Raw genomic sequence first — 22,312 nt, 5'->3', positions numbered from 1 at the left:
TAGGTGTGGCTGAAAGCTGTAGACCTCTAACACGTCTGGTTTCTGATGACCTGGTGACCAGTCCCGTCACTGCCAGTAGCCCAGCAAGTTGCCTCTGAAAGTAGACAATGCTCCTGCCATTTGGAATCCCCACGTGGCTTGGAGTTCTGTGCCAGAAACCCAGGCAAAGACCAAATATATACATATAATCATATCACGATATCATACACAAATGTTACCTCATTTCCACCCAAATTCCAAGTTACAAAGGTGAGGCAAATAAGCTGCTGTTTCACCAGGACAGTTTCGGTTGGGGAAGATGGAAAGTTTTGGAGACGGAGGAGACTAGCCTGCAAACAATATGAACAGACTTAATGTACTGAACTTGTGCACTTAAAATGGCTAAAGTTATAAATTTATATATATTTTCCCATACACACCCATGCACAAACTTGAATTAAATATGAAAGAAAATGCAAATCCAGATTAAACATAATGTAGACAAACAGCAGAATATATCTTTCTGAAGAGATAGCAGTGAGCCTAGAGATACGTGAAAAGAAATTATTCAGAATTCAGCCTGACAAGACAAGAAGATGGAGAACAGAGAAGAGGAGAGTGAGGAGATGTAATATATAACTGGAGTCTCAGGAAGAAAGTGAGGAAGAAAGACCAAAGATGTATCAAGGAACAACAGCTGAAGAATTTCCAAAGCAGACAGACATCAGTTCAGATCCATCAAGCCCAGTAAGTCCAAGCCAGAGAGAGAGAAAATGAAAAGCCAGCAGCAAAGCCCCTTCTGGGAGTAGATGTTGAGAGTGATAGGCTCAGCACCAAGCTTTAGAAAAGCTAGGAGAACACTAACCTAGCAAGATGCTTGCTGAAAGGCTCTCGGCAGGAGGAGGGGGTGGGGTACTAGGAGGCCAAGGAAGGGCCCAGGTGTGGAGAAGACAGCCAGGAGGTACATGGGCCATGGGAGGCTGTCCAGGTGGCCGTGCCTGCTCCGGCCCATAGGACTTGGCCAGCAGAGAAGAGGTTGGGATCACCCTAGCCACTCCGTATTTTTTTTTCCTTTTTCTTTTATTATTCATATGTGCATACAAGGCTTGGGTCATTTCTCCCCCCTGCCCCCACCCCCTCCCTTACCACCCACTCCGCCCCCTCCCTCTCCCCCCCCTCAATACCCAGCAGAAACTATTTTGCCCTTATCTCTAATTTTGTTGAAGAGAGAGTATAAGCAATAATAGGAAGGAACAAGGGTTTTTGCTGGTTGAGATAAGGATAACTATACAGGGCGTTGACTGACATTGATTTCCTGTGCGTGGGTGTTACCTTCTAGGTTAATTCTTCTTGAACTAACTTTTTCTCTAGTTCCTGTTCCCCTTTTCCTATTGGCCTCAGTTGCTTTTAAGGTATCTAACTTTAGTTTCTCTGCGTTGAGGGCAACAAATGCTAGCTAATTTTTTAGGTGTCTTACCTATCCTCACCCCTCCCTTGTGTGCTCTCGCTTTTATCATGTACTCATAGTCCAATCCCCTTGTTGTGTTTGCCCTTGATCTAATGTCCACATATGAGGGAGAACATACGATTTTTGGTCTTTTGGGCCAGGCTAACCTCACTCAGAATGATGTTCTCCAATTCCATCCATTTACCAGCGAATGATAACATTTCGTTCTTCTTCATGGCTGCATAGAATTCCATTGTGTATAGATACCACATTTTCTTAATCCATTCGTCAGTGGTGGGGCATCTTGGCTGTTTCCATAACTTGGCTATTGTGAATAGTGCCGCAATAAACATGGGTGTGCAGGTGCCTCTGGAGTAACAGTCTTTTGGGTATATCCCCAAGAGTGGTATTACTGGATCAAATGGTAGATCAATGTCTAGCTTTTTAAGTAGCCTCCAAATTTTTTTCCAGAGTGGTTGTACTAGTTTACATTCCCACCAACAGTATGTAAGAGGGTTCCTTTTTCCCAGGCATCTTCGCCAACACCTGTTGTTGGTGGTGTTGCTGATGATGGCTATTCTAACAGGGGTGAGGTGGAATCTTAGCGTGGTTTTAATTTGCATTTCCTTTATTGCTAGAGATGGTGAGCATTTTTTCATGTGTTTTCTGGCCATTTGAATTTCTTCTTTTGAGAAAGTTCTGTTTAGTTCACTTGCCCATTTCTTTATTGGTTCATTAGTTTTGGGAGAATTTAGTTTTTTAAGTTCCCTATATATTCTGGTTATCAGTCCTTTGTCTGATGTATAGTTGGCAAATATTTTCTCCCACTTTGTGGGTGATCCCTTCAGTTTAGAGACCATTTCTTTTGATGAACAGAAGCTTTTTAGCTTTATGAGGTCCCATTTATCTATGCTATCTCTTAGTTTCTGTGCTGCTGGGATTTCATTAAGAAAGTTCTTACCTATACCTACTAACTCCAGAGTATTTCCTACTCTTTCCTGTATCAACTTAAGAGTTTGGGGTCTGATATTAAGATCCTTGATCCATTTTGAGTTAATCTTGGTATAGGGTGATATACATGGATCTAGTTTTTTACAGACTGCTAACCAGTTTTCACAACAGTTTTTGTTGAAGAGGCTGCTATTTCTCCATCGTGTATTTTTAGCTCCTTTGTCAAAGACAAGTTGGTTATAGTTGTGTGGCTTCATATCTGGGTCCTCTATTCCGTTCCACTGGTCTTCGTGTCTGTTTTTGTGCCAGTACCATGCTGTTTTTATTGTTATTGCTTTGTAATATAGTTTGAAGTCAGGTATTGTGATACCTCCTGCATTGTTCTTTTGACTGAGTATTGCCTTGGCTATTCGTGGCCTCTTGTGTTTCCATATAAATTTAACAGTAGATTTTTCAATCTCTTTAATGAATGTCATTGGAATTTTGATGGGAATTGCATTAAACATGTAGATTACTTTTGGGAGTATCGACATTTTTACTACATGAGCATGGGAGATCTCTCCACTTTCTATAGTCTTCCTCAATCTCTTTCTTCAGAAGTGTATAGTTTTCCTTGTAGAGGTCTTTCACATCTTTTGTTAGGTTTACACCTAGGTATTTGATTTTTTTTGAGGCTATTGTAAATGGAATTATTTTCATACATTCTTTTTCCGTTTGCTCATTGTTAGTGTATAGAAATGCTAATGATTTTTCTATATTGATTTTATATCCTGCTACCTTGCTATAGCTATTGATGATGTCTAGAAGCTTCTGAGTAGAGTTTTTTGGGTCTTTAAGGTATAGGATCATGTCGTCTGCAAATAGGGATATTTTGACAGTTTCTTTACCTATTTGTATTCCTTTTATCCCTTCTTCTTGCCTAATTGCTCTGGCTAGGAATTCCAGTACTATGTTGAATAGGACTGGAGATAGTGGGCATCCTTGTCTGGTTCCTGATTTTAGAGGGAATGGTTTTAGTTTTTCTCCGTTAAGTATAATGCTGGCTGTAGGTTTGTCATATACAGCTTTTATAATGTTGAGGAACTTTCCTTCTATTCCTAGTTTTCTTAGAGCTTTTATCATGAAATGATGTTGGATCTTATCAAAGGCTTTTTCTGCATCTATTGAGATGATCAAGTGGTTTTTGTCTTTGCTTCTGTTAATGTGGTTTATTACGTTTATTGATTTTCGTATGTTGAACCACCCCTGCATCCCTGGGATGAAGCCTACTTGGTCGTGGTGAATAATCTTTTTGATGTGTTGCTGAATTCGGTTTGCCATTATTTTGTTGAGGATTTTTGCATCAATGTTCATTAAGGAAATTGGCCTATAGTTCTCCTTTTTGGAGGTGTCTTTGCCTGGTTTTGGGATAAGTGTAATACTGGCTTCATAAAATGTGTTTGGCAGTTTTCCTTCCCTTTCTATTGCATGGAACAGTTTAAGGAGGGTTGGTATCAGTTCTTCTTTAAAGGTCTGATAGAATTCAGCAGAAAATCCATCAGGTACTGGACTTTTCTTTTTGGGGAGACTCTTGATTGCTGCTTCAATTTCATTTTGTGTTATAGGTCTATTCAGGTGATTAATTTCCTCTTGGTTCAGTTTTGGATGATCATATGTATCTAGAAATCTGTCCATTTCTTTTAGATTTTCAAATTTATTTGAATATAGGCTCTCAAAGTAGTCTCTGATGATTTCCTGGACTTCCATGGTGTTTGTTGTTATCTCCCCTTTTGCATTCCTAATTCTACTAATTTGGGTTTTTTCTCTCCTCATTTTAGTCAGGTTTGCCAGGGGTCTATCGATCTTGTTTATTTTTTCCAAGAACCAACTTTTTGTTTCATTAATTCTTTGTATGGTTTTTTTGGTTTCTATTTCGTTGATTTCAGCTCTTATTTTTATTATTTCTCTCCTTCTATTTGTTTTGGGATTTGCTTGTTCTTGTTTTTCTAGGAGTTTGAGATGTATCATTAGGTCATTGATTTGGGATCTTTCAATCTTTTTAATATATGCACTCATGGCTATAAACTTTCCTCTCAAGACTGCCTTAGCTGTGTCCCATAGGTTCCGGTAGGTTGTGTTTTCATTTTCATTGACTTCCAGGAACTTTTTAATTTCCTCTTTTATTGCATTGATGATCCATTCTTCATTAAGTAATAAGTTATTTAGTTTCCAGCTGTTTGCATGTTTTTTGTCTTTACTTTTGTTGTTGAGTTCTACTTTTACTGCATTGTGGTCAGATAGTATGCATGGTATAATTTCTATTTTCTTGTATTTGCTGAGTCTTGCTTTGTGCCCTAGGATATGATCTATTTTGGAGAAGGTTCCATGGGCTGCTGAGAAGAATGTATATTGTGTAGAGGTTGGATGAAATGTTCTGTAGACATCTACTAGGTCCACTTGATCTATTGCATATTTTAGATCTTGGATTTCTTTATTGAGTTTTTGTTTGGATGAACTATCTATTGATGATAATGGGGTGTTAAAGTCTCCCACAACCACTGTGTTGGCGTTTATATATGTTTTTAGGTCTTTCAGGGTATGTTTGATGAAATTGGGTGCGTTGACATTGGGTGCATACAGATTGATGATTATTATTTCCTTTTGGTCTATTTCCCCTTTTATTAGTATGGAATGTCCTTCTTTATCTCGTTTGATCAATGTAGGTTGAAGTCTACTTTGTCAGAGATAAGTATTGTTACTTCTGCCTGTTTTCGGGGGCCATTGGCTTGGTAAATCTTCTTCCAGCCTTTTATCCTAAGCATATACTTATTTCTGTCAGTGAGATGAGTCTCCTGTAAGCAACAAATTGTTGGAGCTTCTTTTTTAATCCATTTTGTCAAATGGTGTCTTTTGATGGGTGAATTAAGTCTATTAACATTAAGCGTTAGTACTGATAGGTATGTGGTGATTCCTGCCATTTAGTTGTCTTAGTTGTTTGAAGGTCTGATTGTGTGTACCTAACTTGATGTTACTCTCTACTGTCTTGCTTTTTCTTATCCTGTGGTTTGGTGCTGCCTGCCTTTTCATGGTTAAGTTGGGTGTCACTTTCTGTGTGCAGGATCCCTTGCAGAATCTTTTGTAATGGTGGCTTTCTGGTCACATATTGTTTTAGTTTCTGCTTATCATGGAAGACTTTTATTGCTCCATCTATTTTGAATGATAGCTTTGCTGGGTAGAGTATCCTGGGGTTGAAGTTATTTTCATTCAGTGCCTGGAAGATCTCACCCCACGCTCTTCTTGCTTTTAATGTTTCTGTTGAGAAGTCTGCTGTGATTTTGATGGGTTTACCTTTGTATGTTACTTGTTTTTTCTCTCTTACAGCCTTCAATATTCTTTCCTTAGTTTCTGAACTTGTTGTTTTAATGATGATATGTCGTGGAGTAGTTCTATTTTGATCTGGTCTGTTTGGTGTCCTGGAGGCCTCTTGCATCTGTATGGGAATACCACTCCGTATTTCTAACAGCACACATGACCTGAGGGTTGTGGAGCCAACTCCACAGAGACTCAGGCCTGAAGGAGCAGAGCCCCATGAGCTCAGGTTCTAGCAGCCACTGAGGAAGAACCAGAGCAGGGCAGCCCCTACTATCATACAGGTTGGCTTGTGGCCTGGACTAGCTGCCACAGATGTGAAAAGAAACCCCTTAGGGGCCTGGAACATTTCACATTCACTTTCCAGTACAGAACTAAAACTAAAGAGACTAAACACAACTAAAAAACAAATGGCAATAATCCTAGAGTGAATGTGGACCCACAGGGAGCCAGACAATGCTGCTGTGGTGGACATCAATATACTGCAATCAATACAGCCATAGTATTAAAAGTCAAAAACCCAAAAGCACTCTTTGCTTTTCTAGAAAACCAGACGGAAACTCCAGAAATAAAAATATGACAAATTAAGAACTCAGCAGTCGAGTGTGACAGCATCTGAGACTGCAGGAAAGACAGTATCTGGAGAACTAGAGAACGGGTAGCAAGCCACACACTCAGGGTTCCCAGAAAGGAAAGAGAGCAGGCTGGAAACCATATAACCAGTTGGGGCAGGGGGAGAGGTAGAAGAGGGCAGGGGACATTGCAGAGGTGATGGCTGGTTGGCGGAATGGCTCAGCTGGTAAGAGCACCTGACTAGCAATTGTTAGGCCCTGAGTTCAAACCCCAGTGCCACTCCTCCCCCCTTCCCAAAAAAAAAAAAAATGGTATGTACTACAGAGGTGAAGGTTATAAACTTCATAAACATGAAGAAAAACAAACAGGGAGGTTTAGAAACACTACAAACCCCCAGCCAAGGTAAGTATGTTTTGGTTTTGCTTTTTCCTTTTAATTTTAAAGAAAACTGCACCTAGGATCAGAGTAAAACACGGGAAGCAGGAGAGAGACAGAGGAGTGCTTGAGATATTAAGGGAACAAAACATGCTCATCTTTACCTTCTGCATGTCAATGAAATGGAGTTGCTGTCACCAGGAGTAGACCATGGTAAGTTAGGATGCATATGTCCCTGGAGCACTTTTAAGAAGATAAATCAGGTCAAGGAGCACAACTCAAGTGATAGAGTGCTTGACTAACAAGCACAAGGCCCTGGTTCAATTCCCAATACCATTTAAAAAGAAGATAAATCAGGGCTAGGTGGCAGTAGGGTGCTTGCCTGACACACAAGAGGCACTCGGTTCAATCTCCAGCACTACAGAAAGAAGATAAATAAAAAAGGAATTAAAATCAATGAATAATTTAATTACTACATTGGAAAATATCAATTAAATTTGAAAATGAAGCAGTAAAGAGCAGAGAACAAAAATAATGAGACATATAGAAAATAAATCCAGTCACTAAAAATAATAATAAATGAACAATAAATCCAATATTCCACTCAATGGTAAAGATTATCAAACTGGATTAAAACAAGACAAATCCACCTATACGCTGTTTAAAGAGACACTCCTCAGCTCAGTACACGACCAGGTTGATGGAAAGGGTGCATTGTGCAAGCTGCAGCTATAGAAGAGCTGAGGAGGCCATGCTCACACCAGACAAAGAAGACATAAAACAAACAGCCCAAACACTAACTACAGATGAAAAGGGACACTGTACACTGATGAAAGGGTCAGTCCATCAGAAGGATACAATAATTGTAAATACATATGAACCTAACAACGGAACAAAAAAACCCAGAAAACAAAATAAAAATGGATAAAACAGGAGAAACAGATGACTCAACAGCAAAGGTTGGATACTTCAATACTCTACTATCAAAATTGGATCAAACTAAACAGAAAATCTGCAAAGATATGTAAGATTGAATATCACTGACTACCCACACCACTCTCAATCTGCTAATGTCTCCAAAACAGCAAGAAAGTAGTGAAACACACACTTTGTGGATGACACCATAAGGACTGAATGCAAAGAACCACATCCCAAGCACAGGGGATGCTCCAGGGACTGAACATGAGGCCATGAAACACCTCCCATGTCCAGGTGGTACTCTACAGACTGAACGCAAGCCCACAAAACACCTTGTGTGCAGAGGCAACAATTTAGAGACTGAAAGTGAGGCCATGAAACACCTCCCATGCACAGATTGTACTCTACAGATTGAGCATAAGACCACAGAATGCCTTGAATGCACAGGCACAGTGCCAACGTTAGGGAAAGACCTTGGGAAACAGGAGAACAAACAACAAAACCCCAGCAAACTAAACCAAAGTAAGCAGAAGGAAGAAAATAACAAAGACAAGAACAGAAATCAATGAAACAGAAAACAAAATCAGTACAGAAAATCAGTGGAACCAATGGTTGGCTCACTGAAAAATCAAGACATTTAGCAAGACTAGAGAGACTGCACATTCCTATAAAGAGCCATGTAGAACTTTGTGGCTTCATATAGTGTCACCATATATTCCCCTCTCTTTTTGTTTTGTTTTATTTTTATACTTTAAAAATAAAAAGAATATTCTTTGGTTAGAAGCCACATACAAACAGATTGCCAGTGGTCTGGCCTATCATCATGATTTGATGACCCCTGAGCTATACAGATGGAGAAACAGAGAAGATGCTGACAACTAAGACCAGGGATGAAAATGAGGCCTGGTACTGCCCTTGGGGATGTCATGGAGCTTGCTGCAAACACTGCAATCAATGGGTGCAGCACATTAACCATGCTGGAGGAAATGGGAAAGCTCTAGAAGAGCATCAATTACTGGAACTGACGGAAGACACCTGATGGGTCTGTAAAAAGTAAAACTGAATTGGTGATTTAAAATCTTCCCACAAAAAGAGCCCAAGCCCAGATAGTGTCAGCAGTGAGTTCCACCAAATGTCTGAACAAGAAACCCTTAATCTTTCCAAGGTCTTCCAGTGTATTAGTCAACTTTCCCATACTATAACAAACACCTGATTGGCAACCTATAAAGAGAAAAGGTTTGTTCTGGCTCACAGTTTTGCAGTTTTCAGTCCATGGCCAATAGGCCCCATCACTTTAAGTCTGTGGCAGGGTAGCACATCATGGGGGAGAGTGTGGTGGATAAAGCACTTATCTCATGGTCAGGAGAAAAGAGAGGAGGAAAGAGAGGAAGATAGGAGCTAGGTCAGAGTGTGGAATGAGGAACTCTGGAAAAATAGTGTCTGGAGAGTAAGATGTTCAGCCTCTGGGAAGCAGTTTGTTAAATGTACATGTTGTGTACAGCCCAGCCGCTCCACCCTGGGCTTGTTCCCAAGAGAAACAGAAGCATGGGCCTCAGTGACTGTACACACCCCTCCACAGCACCTTTATTCACAACTGCAAACACTGCAGGCAACCCAAATGTCCACCAGCAATCTGGGGTTCACCATACACTGGATATATCAGTCAGCAATAAAAAGAAGGAATCACTGATATAAGCTATAATATGGATAAGTCTCAAAAATTATGCCAAGCAAAAAGCAAAACAAAAAATAAAACCCACAGAGTACAGACTTGAAGATTCCCTGTGTGTGAAAAACCTCCATAAGGAAATTGTTTTAGGAGCTGCTTCAGAGGGCAGAAACTTGCAAAGGGGTATGTGGCACTTTTGTAGCAATGGAAATGTCTAGACCTGGAATGAGGAGGTTCTAACAAGGTGTCAAACCCATGGCATGTACCCTTAAAGTGGATGCATACAGAATTCCCTGGTCAAGCAGGGTTTTAAATGTAGCATCTCTTGCGGATAGCTAGGAATATCTGGGCTCACTGATTAGTTCCCTACTGGTGCTTTCTCAGAAGCCTTTTTAAGTGGTTGGATAGGCTGAATAGCCACATGGCAACAAAATCAGAATGGTATTACACAGCACCATGGTGCTGAAGGCCTTTCACTATTCTAGCTCCCATCCACCTCCTGTCCAGAGGTATATATCATTCTTCCTATATTTGTACTTATAAGTAGGAAACAATTTAAAATCAAACATGCAATTTCACCAAAGCATATGCATCCAAGTTGAGTTGCTTCCCCTACTGACAATGCCTCCCACAGACATGAATCCAAGTTTTGTGTACAAACTCCACCACGATGGAAGCCACCCCCCACCCCAGCCCTCCACCCGGCCCTGCTCATTAAGTGTCTTTCTGCCCTCAGCTCCACCACTTCCCTCTCTTAGGCTCTGTCCTTCCTCTCCAGAGTCACATCTCTTCTTTGGCTCCACCCCTTTCTTTCCTGAAGTCCTTCCCCATGCTATCCTGTCAGGCCACCCAAGTCCCACCCTTTCTTAAGCTGGAGCCCTGCCCCTTCAGCTTCTTGCAGTCCCTAGACCCCTTCCTCCCCTCCTGAGGCCCTGCCCCTTGGTATCTTGGTTTAAGGCCTCATCCCTTCCCCTCCTGAGGCCCCACACCCATGCCTCCCTGCCTCATTGTTGTCTCCCAGGCTCTGTCTACCTGCCCCTACCCTTCCAGAGCCCAGACCCCAGGCTTCTTACTTACCAGGCTGGTGGAGGAAGGAATTCCCTTAACTGGAGAAAGAACAAGAAGCGTCCCCTCTGACCAGCAAGATATCACAGGAAGAAGGAAGAACAAATAATTAAAGGGACCAGAGTTGGAACATTCCTGAGCTAGAAGCCACCAACAGACATCAGGTCTGGTCTTAACCCCTTGGCACTGGAGATCTGCCCCAGACCACACATGGATAGGTAAGAACACAGAGCCTTTTTCAAGGCAGAATTCAAAATCATCTCCCCTTGGAAGGTTTTGCCTGTCCTCTGCCCACTTTGCCCTCACCTCCAGCATGTTCAGGCCTCCGCTGGGGTTCCCATGAGTGGGGTCTGGACCCAGCCCCTGCACAGTCCTCACCCATTGCTAGCAGAGTAAGCCCAGTGCCATTCTATGCTAAGATAGGCCACACAGCACCAGGGGCATTTGCCATTTCCTCACAATCTAGACAGTCTGGAAATCTCTCTGGGGAATGGGCAGCTTAAGTTTAGAACTGACCATGGCCCCCCAGCTTATTGCAAGGAAAGCACAAATGTTTCTGAGGTACCCTCTGATTTTTCTACTTGGGATTAGCAGCAAGATCAGAAGTCTTTCTCCCTCCTCACCACCCTCTCTGGACTCAATACCTTGCCAGCAGCCTGTTCTCTCCTTCGCCTGTCCTCCCGGGCCAGGCAATCTGTTTAGGTATTTCTGCCCACAAGATGAGTTTTTCTTGAGGTTCTGGTGTTACACAGACATCTCAGGCAGGGGCACATGCTAACTCCTCCCAGTTGAGAATGTCAGGTTCAACCTGACACGCAGGAAGCTGTGTCTACCCAACCTTGAGCAAGGGGTTAGAAGTGCAGAGGGAAGTGTCTCTGCTCTCCCTGAGCCCACAGGTTAGTGAGGCAAGACAGACACAGGGGAATGAAGATGAACCAAATTCAGAAGGAACTACATACAGCCAATGCTAGGCAGTGCCCTGGATGCCCTGGATATGACATAAGGAAGCTGGGTAGCAGTAAGGAGTGGTCAGCAGAACTCTAACATGTCAGGGAGAAAAGTACCTAGCCCAGCATCTGTGAGTGCAACTCTCCTTGGTTGGGGTCAAAGAACCATGGCTCCTAGAGGTGGCCCATGGGTCACCCATCTGGCTAGCTGCAAAAGTCACTTGGAAGATTGTTAAAAACAGAGTTGCTTCTGAGACCCATGGTGCACACATCTGCAGCCAGCAGCCAGAAGCCTGCATTCTATAAGCTCTCCCTGGTCAGTGGGTTTTGGAATCAGTACCCTCTGCAAGAACAGCTGAACAAATGCCAGGGTAGTTGCCCTTTCCTAAGCCTCAAAATGAAAACACTGCAAAAATAAAAACATTTCAAAGCTCACTATTGTCTAAAGCATTAGTCCCCTGGAAAAAATAAAATCAAGTTTAGTGGCATTTGGCAAGACCAATGGCTTGCCAAGAACAACACACTATGGTATGGAGAAAAACAAGAGGTAAATACTGAGTGCCTCACTGCAGGTACCTTCAGGAAGAGGAGCAGCTTTGGCAACTAGACTTCTCAGGGCTCACATAAGCCCTTGACTGACTTTTTGTCTTTCCTCTGTTTAGGAAAAACATTTCTGAAAAGACTGAGGGGTAGACATCTCTTCTCACAAAAAGCAAAAGTTGAAATGAATTTATGAATTCACAGCAACTGATTCAGTAAGAGGAACATCTGCCTCGAATCAAGGGTGTCACTTGCTTCAGTCAGAGACTCTGGAATCTCTGGGAACAGCCATGTGGCCCTACCTGAGTAGCTACAACCATTCTAGGCCTTGGGTCTCAAACATAAGTCTGTAATTTTTCTCTAGGAAAGAAAAGAATGAATATAACAAATATATGGAAAGGAAGGGTGGGGAGCGTGTGAACAGAAGGTTATGGATGGGGTGTCAGCCATTCCAACACCAGCGGAGTATGAACACGATCCAATAGAATTAGGTGAAATGTGACAGGCCAGCACACCACACAGAGGCACCAATGCACACTCAAGCCACTGACAACACCTTTACAATTCTCTGCAGGAAGTTTATTTTCATGGAGGAAACATGTCATTCACCATGATACACTTGAAAACAATGAAAAATGGAACTTCTAAAGACTTGTAAAGTACCTTAAACTTGAAAACAACTGAAGTCCTATATTACAACACATTCACATGAAGCCCATAGTCCCCTGCACACCCTGGCTAGAAGGTAGGAGAAGTGGCTCAGGAACAAACTTGCAAAGACAGTGTAAGATGCAAGCTTGGGTCTCTGTTCTCCCTCCCTTGTGCTTCTCAGGGGTTCAGAGCCAGCTGTGCCCACACGGTTGGTAGGAGCAGCTCTCTCCAGCTCCGGGGAAGCCCATACCTGCCTATAAGGCCAATATTTCTGGGTGAAGCATGAGAGAAGAGGTGACCTACACAGTCACAGCCTTCTTTCACCAGCCCCCTGCACTGGCTGAATGTGGTAATAACGTGGTAACAATCCTCACCTATCTCCTAAAGCTATAGTAGGTTCTGCGTGGCTGATACCAACATTGTTTTCTAAATAATTCCATGCAAAAGTGGATGATTCAAACACAACAATCAGGTGGCATATGACAGAGACTTCCTCACCCAGCTGGAAATATCTGCCTTTAATAAGTTACCGATGTGTGCTGTCCTAACTATAGTGACAATGACACTACACAGATACCCCTCAGTAGCCACCACTGTGGTCAGAGGCTCTGCTTTCAAACCTCCCAAGACCACACGCGTGTTTTGAGCTCTGCTTCAATCCTATGTGTACGCTCAATTTCTCCATCTGTCCTGTGTCTCAACCACCTCCCTGCACCTGCAATGATGAGCTGGAAGGGCAACAGAAACACAAACCTCTAACAGCTGGATCAGCCCATATTTCTGCTTACTAGCAGCTGGACAAAATGTCTAATAACAAAAGAGGCTGACGTTACTTAAAATACCTTCCCCCTGGCTTATTTCTGTGCTGACATTCCATCTCACTAGAGAGAACACCAGACTGTGAGAGTCTCAAGCTCTAAGATGCTTGCAGGCACAGTGTGGGGAGAACCCGTCCAAAGTGGGAGCTGTTGACCCCACATGTCCTATGGACTGAAAGGCTGAAGGGCAGGAGGACATACACAAGATTTAAAACAGCTCCTGGACATAAGGGCTCCTGATCTGTGCCGGTAGATCTGAATGGCTCTCTCGGTCATCTGTACGAGAGACCTAAATCATGCGAGGGCCCCTCCCCCTGGGTCCCAGTCACTCTGGCTGAATGATCTCGGGGTGCTGCCCTCTTCCCCTCCCCTGTATCCTTGTCCCTCTGCTTGAGGCATTTTCTGACTCAGGCAGGGATTGTGGGCCCACAGGAACCTCTGATCTAGTCTGTCAGTTGCAGATATCAAAACACTTGTGTGCTTTCCTTGGAAGAACTGAGAGAGAAAAGATTAGCATATCCATCAGAAGCCATCAGAGGTAGTTCTTGTAACCACCCAGCCTTACTGCTGCCAGGTAACAGCAACACTGGCTCCCAGTTACAAATGGTGCTGTCCTGTTGTTTTCTGGATAGTTTCTTAAGCTGGAAATCAAATCACCTCTGAGACCTCAAGGAAATTCTACAGAAGCTCATGAGACCGAGAGGAGGCAAAGGCAGACTCTTCCATATCCACAGTCACCCTCTCAATCCCCTGCCTGAGCCTATGAGGGATAAACACCAATTACTTGGAGGATACAGTGAGGACTACCCATGGAGCAGTCCCCATCAGGAAATGAAGGCACATTTGGCACAGAAGCAAATGCAAGCATGTCTGCATACCCCAACAGGTGAGTCCAGGGCTCCACCAGGACAAGGTCAGGCTGGATAAAGGGACAGGAGTTCCTTTACTGCCCTATTGCTCAAAGCACAACCTGGACTACAGTGCCAGATGAGCGAGCACTGCAGAAACAGCAAACCACAGACACAGGGTCTGCAAAGTTGGCTCTATGTGCGTCCCAGGTCCCTTTAGACCCATTCAGCACCCTCACTGAACATGGTCTTTCCAAAGCTAGGCAGGGTCTCCTGGGAGGGAACTGCTGGTAGTCCCAAGACCAGACACCATGTTCAGAGGCAGCTTGGCATGGGTAGATCCAGACACCTGAGGAAGGCGGCAGGCCATGAACACATCTGTCAGGTGAGCTAGGGAATTCATCTCTCTCTAGCTGGGACAGAGCTAACCCAGAGACCAAGGACCCTGAACCTAGCACCCTTTCCACAACCCAACAGAGGGGGTACACCTGTGGGTCAGAAGGCCCCCTCTGTGCACACCACTGCCACATACCTGATGGTTCACCCTGACTTCCAAGGGTGCAGAGCCACAAACAAACACAGTAAGTCACAAGCATGTCTAAGTGGACCCAGGGAGTGTGGTGATTGTGACCCTGGAGCCAAAGAGAAGCTGACAGAGAGAAAGGTGAGGAGGCTTACAACTGAGAAGGGTTCATGAAGACATCCAAACACCTGTGAGGAAGGGCTTCTTGTGACTAAGCACATAAGACCTGACTCTTAAAAGCAGCAGCTAAAATGAAAGTGCAGGAAAGATCAACAGCAAACTACAATTACAAAACAGGGTTCAACAGAACAAGAACAGATGGCATGGTCTAACATTCATCTATTGGAGTTCCAACAGGAGAGAACAGGATCAAAAAGAAGCAGCCACAAGTTCGTATATAAAAATGCATTAAACTTGGAATCAGTATTTTGAAAGGGCCCACAAAGTTCCAGGTGTGATTCCTGACACTATCACTGAAAAATTCCAAGAATATGGAGAAAATCCTATAAACCTTTAGCAACAAACATGTCTTAAAGACCAACAAAGCCTAAGCTGACACAGAGAAAGCACCTGATGGAAGACAATGCCTGCTCATCCTGAAAACTCTCAGCAAAGCTGCCTATGTGTGACACAACCACACACAGGACCCCTAAGGCTGGCACCCAGTGGAGAGCCAGGCAGGGATGTCTGCGTGCATCATCCACAAGGGACATGGGAGCAGAACTCCAGATGGGCAGTAAGGCAAGACAGGGAAATGAAAGGTACACGGCTTAGTCAGGAAGAAATAAAACTGTCCTTGTTTGCAGATGACATGACTATCTGCATTAGAAAACCTCAAGGAATTGCCAAAACTGCTGTCACAGTACACAAGATCAACAAACAAAAACTATCCCTATTTCCCAACACTCACGATGCACACTAGGACACAAGTTAAAAACACAGTACCCACTTATAGCTGCTCCAGTTAAAATTAAACATGTAGGTGCAAACTTAACAAAAATGTACATGATCTAAATCCTGACAACTAAAAGATGCTGGTGAATCAAAAATGACCTAAACAAATGGAAAAGCACTCCTCTTGCAAGCCAGGACTTCCCAATCTCTGATCCCTTGGTCCTCAGGAATGTTCATGCTTTTTCTAGTCAGTGCCAGCCCCTCACTCAGCACACACACTCCTTTTGGGAGACCTTGCACCAACACAGCTCCTGCCTCACTTTATAGTCTTGCAGCTGTCCCTCAGAAACTCAGGTCCTCAGCTTCTGGGAACTTGGGAGCTGACCTGCTACCTCACTGATGGGCAGCCAAGAATAAAGTGATTTTCATGTGATTCGAGCTCTAACTTAAGTGGTCTTGCTCCTTGTTGCAGATCTGGGACCCCCTTGTTGCAATGACACAATACTATCATATGGAGGCCCATCTAATGTGGCTGCCAGGTGCCCACTGGCTCCTGGGCACCATAATGAAGGAAGACAGTCCATATCCAAGTCCACAAACTGTCTGAGAACCAACTGTGGGACATTTGCATTCACATGATGGATGATAAGAGATAGGAATGAGCCACCAACACACTGAACACCTAGGATGGTCATCACAGTGAGTGAAAGCTGGGCATGAATACAGTGTTCTACTGAGTTCATCTCTGGGAGGTCCCCACAGATACCTGCACTGCAGTGGGATGAACATGAAAGTGGGGGGAGCACAGGGAATCATGAGACATGGGGATGTCCTGTGTCCTGACTGAGAGTCAGCACATGGTGTATAAGTTGTCAAAACATATCAACTTTTTACTTTCTACACAATTGTATTTTGTTGTAGGTAAATTTTATCTCCACTTAAAAAAACTGAATGAACTATAATGACTCACAATAATATGGACAGATCTTAACAATGTAATATTACACTTTAAAACTCCCAAGATATTATGTACAGCATGACACTCTTATGAAGTTAAAAATGATGGTAATGTTTTAAGTTTATTTTTTCAGATTTATATAGAAACCCAAAATGATTTTAAATAGGAAAGCATGGGACATGAGCAAGGATCTAGTTGATGGCTGCCTGGGAGGGAGGCAGGTGCTAACTGGTCAAGGGCAACTATTGGAGGAGCTGCTGGCTATTTTGGGGTGGCAGGTGATGAGTGCATATAGTATTACTAAAATAAGTATACAGAGCCAGGTAGTTCATACCTGTAATCCAGTATTCTGGAGGCTGAGGCACAAGGATCATGAGTCAAGACCAGCTGGAGCTACACAGGAAGACCCTGTCTCAAAAGCCAAAATAAGGCTGGGCGTCAGTGGCTCACACCTGTAATCCTAGCTACTCAGGAGGCAAAGATCAGGGGGACTGCAGTTCAAAGCCAGCTCAGGCGAATAGTTTACATGACCCTATCTTGAAAAAATCCATCACAAAAAAGGGGCTGGTGAAGTGGCTCGAGGTGTAGGACCTGAGTTCAAGCCTCAGTACCACAAAATAAATAAATAAATAAATAAATACCAAAATAAATAAATAGACAGACATAGTCACAAACATAGCAACGAGGAAATAAAAAGGGGCCACACATGGACAGATAGTGAGGATACATCCTGAACAAGGGTTTTGACTATCCAGCTCTGTGCTCCTGAGATCCTAAGACCTAAATCTAAGAAGAAAACCAGTCATAATGACCCCTAGAACACAACTGAGCAGTCATGAGAATGTCCTACTCAGACCCCATGGGACACCCCTCTCAGCTGCACTTGAGAGGAAAGCCAAGGCTGAAACCTAAGGATGCCAAGATCCAAGAGGTTAGAAAAATGACAGGATAAACCCAAATGGAGCAGAAAAAACAAAACCACACCCATGAGATGTTACAGAGATAAGAAGAAGGAATTTAAAGAAAGAGCCTCTGCTGGTGCCACAGTGGGACACTCAAACTGTCACTACCTCTCACCAGTCACAAGGGGTGCCCAAGAGCTATGGCCTTTACCTCCTGTGGCAGTCACACACAGGGTGCACAGTGGCAGAGCCCTGAGGGCGCTCCACCTTGCCTTCATTTGAGCCGTTCTCACCCATACCTGCCCCTCTCCTCCCCTCTCCAGCCTGAGGTCCCAGTTCTAGACAGACCATTCAATGGGGACACCCAAGGCTGCCTACCTCAACCAAGATGGGCAGGGGACAAGAGGGGGTCAGAGGTTCTCTGCTGCAGATCCTGGAGGCAAGTGGAGAGGAAAACCTGGCCCTGCTCTAATGAAAGCCAGAGCCCCTAGACTGAGCTAGCATTAAACCTTCGTACACTGGGGCCACCACATTTCTTTCCGTTTTTGCAGTACTGGGGACTGAACTCAGTCAGGGCTTTGCACTTGCTAGAGAAGTGCTCTACCACTTAAGCCATGCCTCCAGACCTTTCACTTTTAATTAGTTTTTCAGACAGGGTCTCAGGCTTTTGTCCAGGTGGCCTTATACCACGATCCTACTACCTCCAATGCCAGAGTAGCTGAGATTTCAGGCATGCACCATCACACTCAGCTTATTTGTTGAGGTGGGATCTAACTTTTGCAGGGGCCAGCCTTGAACCACCATCCTCCTGTCTCTGACTTCCAAGCATCTGGGATTATGGTGAACCACCATACCCAGTTCATCCACACATTTCTAAGAAGTCAGAAACTCAATTCACATAATACACAGATGCTTAAAGGTTATACTCTTTAAAAGCCAGACTTTTTGTTTGCTTTGTTTCTTTCTACTAAAGTTTCCAAGAACAACACAAATGGTATGACAGTGTCTAAGTGGGAGAGGGTAAGACCAGTGGTCTGAAAAGGCACATAAGAACCTTGAACTCATCATGACTGTCCAGAGCATCCAGGGGTCATTTACAGAATCTGAGTATGACATTAAACAAATGGGTTTGCAAGCACTCAATCAGGTTCTAACTATCGTCTCTACTCTGGGCTGAAATGTGAAATCACCCAGGGTTGACCACTCCCACATTCTGAAGCCTGCATTTTTTTACTGCAAAGCTGCCCCCTTCAGAACCAGAGGAGTCATGGGCAGCCTTATCATGCCTTTCTGAACACCTTAGCCTTGCTGGGTCCAGGACATTTACTGTAATGAGAGGGAGCCACAGCAAGTTTGTACTAGAGGGCAGAGGCTGGAGGTGCTTTATTAGCAAGAGCCATCCACAAGGTCCTAGGTCATAGATTCCTGGTCAGGGGCCACATGTTCCACTCACTGACAATCCCCTGCACAGACTGCACCTAGAGTCATTTCCAAGGTAGCATTCTTGCTGGTCAGAAGGCAGAACCCCAAACCCCTTAAGGACTCCACCTTTCCTTCTCTAAACTCTTCAGGGGCAGCTGCACCCTTTCTCATCAAAGCCCCAGTAGAGTCTCCACAGGTAAGCCCTGAGACATAGCAGACCCTGTTCTCCGTCCAGGCTTATAAGCTGGACAAGGGGCTGGACCTGAGCAGGGGAGGTGCATCCAGCTCCCCCTCAGTCTCGTGTATTTGAAGGAAGCGTCCACTGGGACATCCTCCTGTTTGGGAAGTCATCAGCACATCCACCAGGAAACCTCTAAGTGTGGGGATGCCCACATCCCAAGTGTGGGGGCACCCACATCCCCCTAACTGTGGAGATGCCCATGTTCCCCTAAGTATAGACATCCATTTCCCCAAGTGCAGACACCCATGTCCCCCTAAGTGCGGAGACACCCACATTGTGTTTCCTTCTGTTTATACACAAGAGCACCAGGCAAAGTCACACAGTACCTCTTTGGAACCATGAGGTCATGAGCTGGCCTGTTCTCAAACTTGTGGGGATTAAGCTTCCTCCTAAATTCATATTTCCATCTTTCTCACTGCTTTTCTCTGGGTCTTTTCCTCTTTTGTTATGATTTAATTAATTAATTAATTAGGTTAGCTATTTTAAATGCAGATACCAACTCTAAACTGTGATAAAGACTGAAAACCCAGGACAGTACCTGTGTGTCCCACACTGAACCCTAAATAGAGCAGAAGCTCTTATCTACTGGGCCTGGCTGGGCCCCCCAGACAGATACACCACCAGTCACTATCAGAATGGATGGCCACCCATGTCCCTGTGACCATAGCAATGCAGACTCATAATCCTAGGGCAAATACCGTGAAAATTCACCTTATTGCTATTTCACAGATTTATTTCAACTGAGCACAGTTCAAATTTCTAGAGTGGGGTGAGGCTTTCTCCTCAGACTCCTATAGGCCATCTTTCTCAGTCACTCCTGGAGGCCCGGTGTTTGCTTACCTAGCACAAAGGCTGCCAGTTCTCAGAAGGGTGGTCCTTGTTCTCTGAACCTCCATTCCCTCTCCACTCCCCATAAATTCTGAGACTTGCTGAGCCAACTTGTCCTCCCCTCCGCTTACCCTAAATGATAAAGGCTCCTTCAGGCCAACCCACACTTCCTTCCATCCAACAAGCTGACTACTGCTGCAGTACAGACCTCTGCCACTAGTTCTGTGAAGTGACAGCTGGGCCAGCAATTCTCTCAAAGGGTTCTGCCCAGGCCTGAAGGACAGTCCTCAGGGACTTCCTACATCGCCCTACACCTTTTTTTCCTGGTCCCCAGAGCCATGAAGAAGGAGAAAGTGACTTCAGCATCCTCTTAGTATCTAGCCCAAGATGGGAACAATGCTGTGCAAGTGGGGACCTGCAACCTGGGGCAATCTTAAATATGCCAGGACAGGGAGGTTACAACCTTAAAGGCTGCTGCTATGGTCATTAGAGCTCAGGGACACTCTGAAATACTCAGAGCCATCTTAAACAGAAGGAAGACACCTGAGTCCTCACCCAGACACAAGAAAAGCAATGTTCCATGGTGGGTCTGGCTGTTCTTGCAGGAAAGTCCTGGAGAAACTGTGAACTGTGAGCCCCAGGGGGTCTGGAAGGTGCTGCCAGAACAAAAGAGAGGCTGGATATTCCACAGAAGGAAACTGAATAAATCGGAAACATTCTAGTCTAAGAAAAGAGCAAAAGGAATGAGAGACCAAGGCACTGTGGCAGAAACCAGCATGTGGAGGTGACTGGGGCTATAACTGAGAAGCAGGGCTGTGTGACAAGAAGGTTCATCGGGCCTGCACACAGGCATACAACCCCCCAAACTTCACATGCACCAAGACTGATGCAGAGGTTTCTGGTGATTGAGAGGCAGAGCTGAGTCAACATGGATGAGATGTTCTCTTGTGAGTTAATTCTGCTCAGGCAGAAACTAAGCCAGAACCAACCTCAGAGCAGGACCCTGACCCACAGGAGCCTGGGGACAAGAGAGTGAGTATGAATGAAGGTTCTCACAGCTCATCTTATTATGTCCTTTGTCTACATTACAACCATGGGTCTTATTACCAGGAATTCCCTATAAATGTGTCTTTATTGATTCTCTCTTACAGGTCTGCCAGGGTTCTGCACATTAGCCTGTGTCTACTTTCCTGTTACAGTGAACAACCTGAAGCCTCTCTGCACATCTTCTACTTGGAGGTGAAATTCTGTCACCTCCAAGTGCACAAGCATTTTCACAGTACTTAAAATGTACACAGTCAACATGATACCAATTCACTTTCTGAAATTCTGAGTATCTACATTTTTAAAGCACTTTGTTTTTTACCTCGTTAATTTGTGTTGGATTATAAAAGTAAATGTTTTCAATTTAATTTGCTTGGTTTGAATCTCTGCAGAAGTCTGCCTGCCACCTGTCTGTCCACGTCTGCGTCTCCACTCCCAACCTCTACCATGAATCCATTCCTACCTGTGTTTGTGTTTTGTTATCAACTGTCACGAGCTATTTCCATTTCCGGTTATTAACATCTTAAGTATCACATTTTTCTAGTTTGTGCTAGTTTACCTTCATTTTTTTTTTAACCTTCATTTTATTTGTACTGTTTTCTGTGGTACAGTTTTATGTTTTTAAGTAATCTTACTCACTTTAATTAACTCAATAACTGATATAATAATTAAGCAACAACAACCTCTCAAACTTAACTTCTAAGCTGTATATGACATAATAAAAAAGTGATTTATAAGAACCACACTGACATGTACATCGACCAACATATACACAGCCATTACCAACAAAACAGTTACTTACAGAATCCAGAAAGCAAAGGTAAGACCCTGAGCTCTGTGCGATTGCTTGATTTTTAGAATATCCAACTGTTGGGGAAAAAAAAAAAAAGAGAGAGAGAATGAAATCTCTTTTATAATACAATTTTCAACAGCAAAAAACTTATGTTCTTTACCCTCCAAGAGAATACCAAAATATCAGCATAGCTTTTGAAGGAATGTGAGAAAAGTCACATGAGGTGACTGCTGTCAGGTACAAGAACAGGACCCACCCAGCACCTGTTACAAAATTCAAATAAAATGACCCTGGGAGGAATTGGTAAAGTCTGTAGATGCAATCAGGGCCTAGCTATGCAGGGAGCATGGGACCTGCATGGGTATTTACTGGGTAAGCTCCTGACACAAATAGTTCGTGGGCAGCTATCCCGGCATCATGTCTATAGCGAGGTGAGGTCACTGCCAGTGTCTGCTACACCTGAGTGTCCACACTTAGCCCTGGTCATCACCTGAGCATTTTTGCACACCCAGTCCCTTGTCACCTGAGCACGTGTGCACACACCTCTGACTGCAGTATTGCTCAGTACAGGCCAAGCA

At 43.9% G+C, this 22,312-nt stretch overlaps 1 protein-coding gene across 13 annotated transcripts in view; it reads right to left on the bottom strand.

The window, feature by feature from the left end:
* The window catches only part of B3gntl1 (UDP-GlcNAc:betaGal beta-1,3-N-acetylglucosaminyltransferase like 1), a 111,258-nt gene that overhangs the window by 60,427 nt on the left and 28,519 nt on the right, over positions 1 to 22,312 (bottom strand). For 10 of the 13 annotated variants that reach the window (XM_074044812.1, XM_074044813.1, XM_074044814.1 and 7 more), the window contains exon 4: positions 21,744 to 21,808. In XM_074044812.1, coding sequence (XP_073900913.1) covers positions 21,744 to 21,808 — 65 coding nt within the window. Of the gene's footprint in view, positions 1 to 218; positions 330 to 6,837; positions 7,092 to 10,337; positions 10,394 to 21,743; positions 21,809 to 22,312 lie in introns of all 13 variants that reach the window. The other 3 variants (XM_074044816.1, XM_074044815.1, XM_074044820.1) reach the window with 3 other exon arrangements.

Source organism: Castor canadensis, chromosome 11 (assembly GCF_047511655.1).
Source record: "Castor canadensis chromosome 11, mCasCan1.hap1v2, whole genome shotgun sequence".
NCBI classification, from domain to species: Eukaryota; Metazoa; Chordata; class Mammalia; order Rodentia; family Castoridae; genus Castor; species Castor canadensis.
The sequence above is the reverse complement of the archived record's forward strand: the minus strand, read 5'-3'. Positions and strand labels throughout refer to the sequence as shown.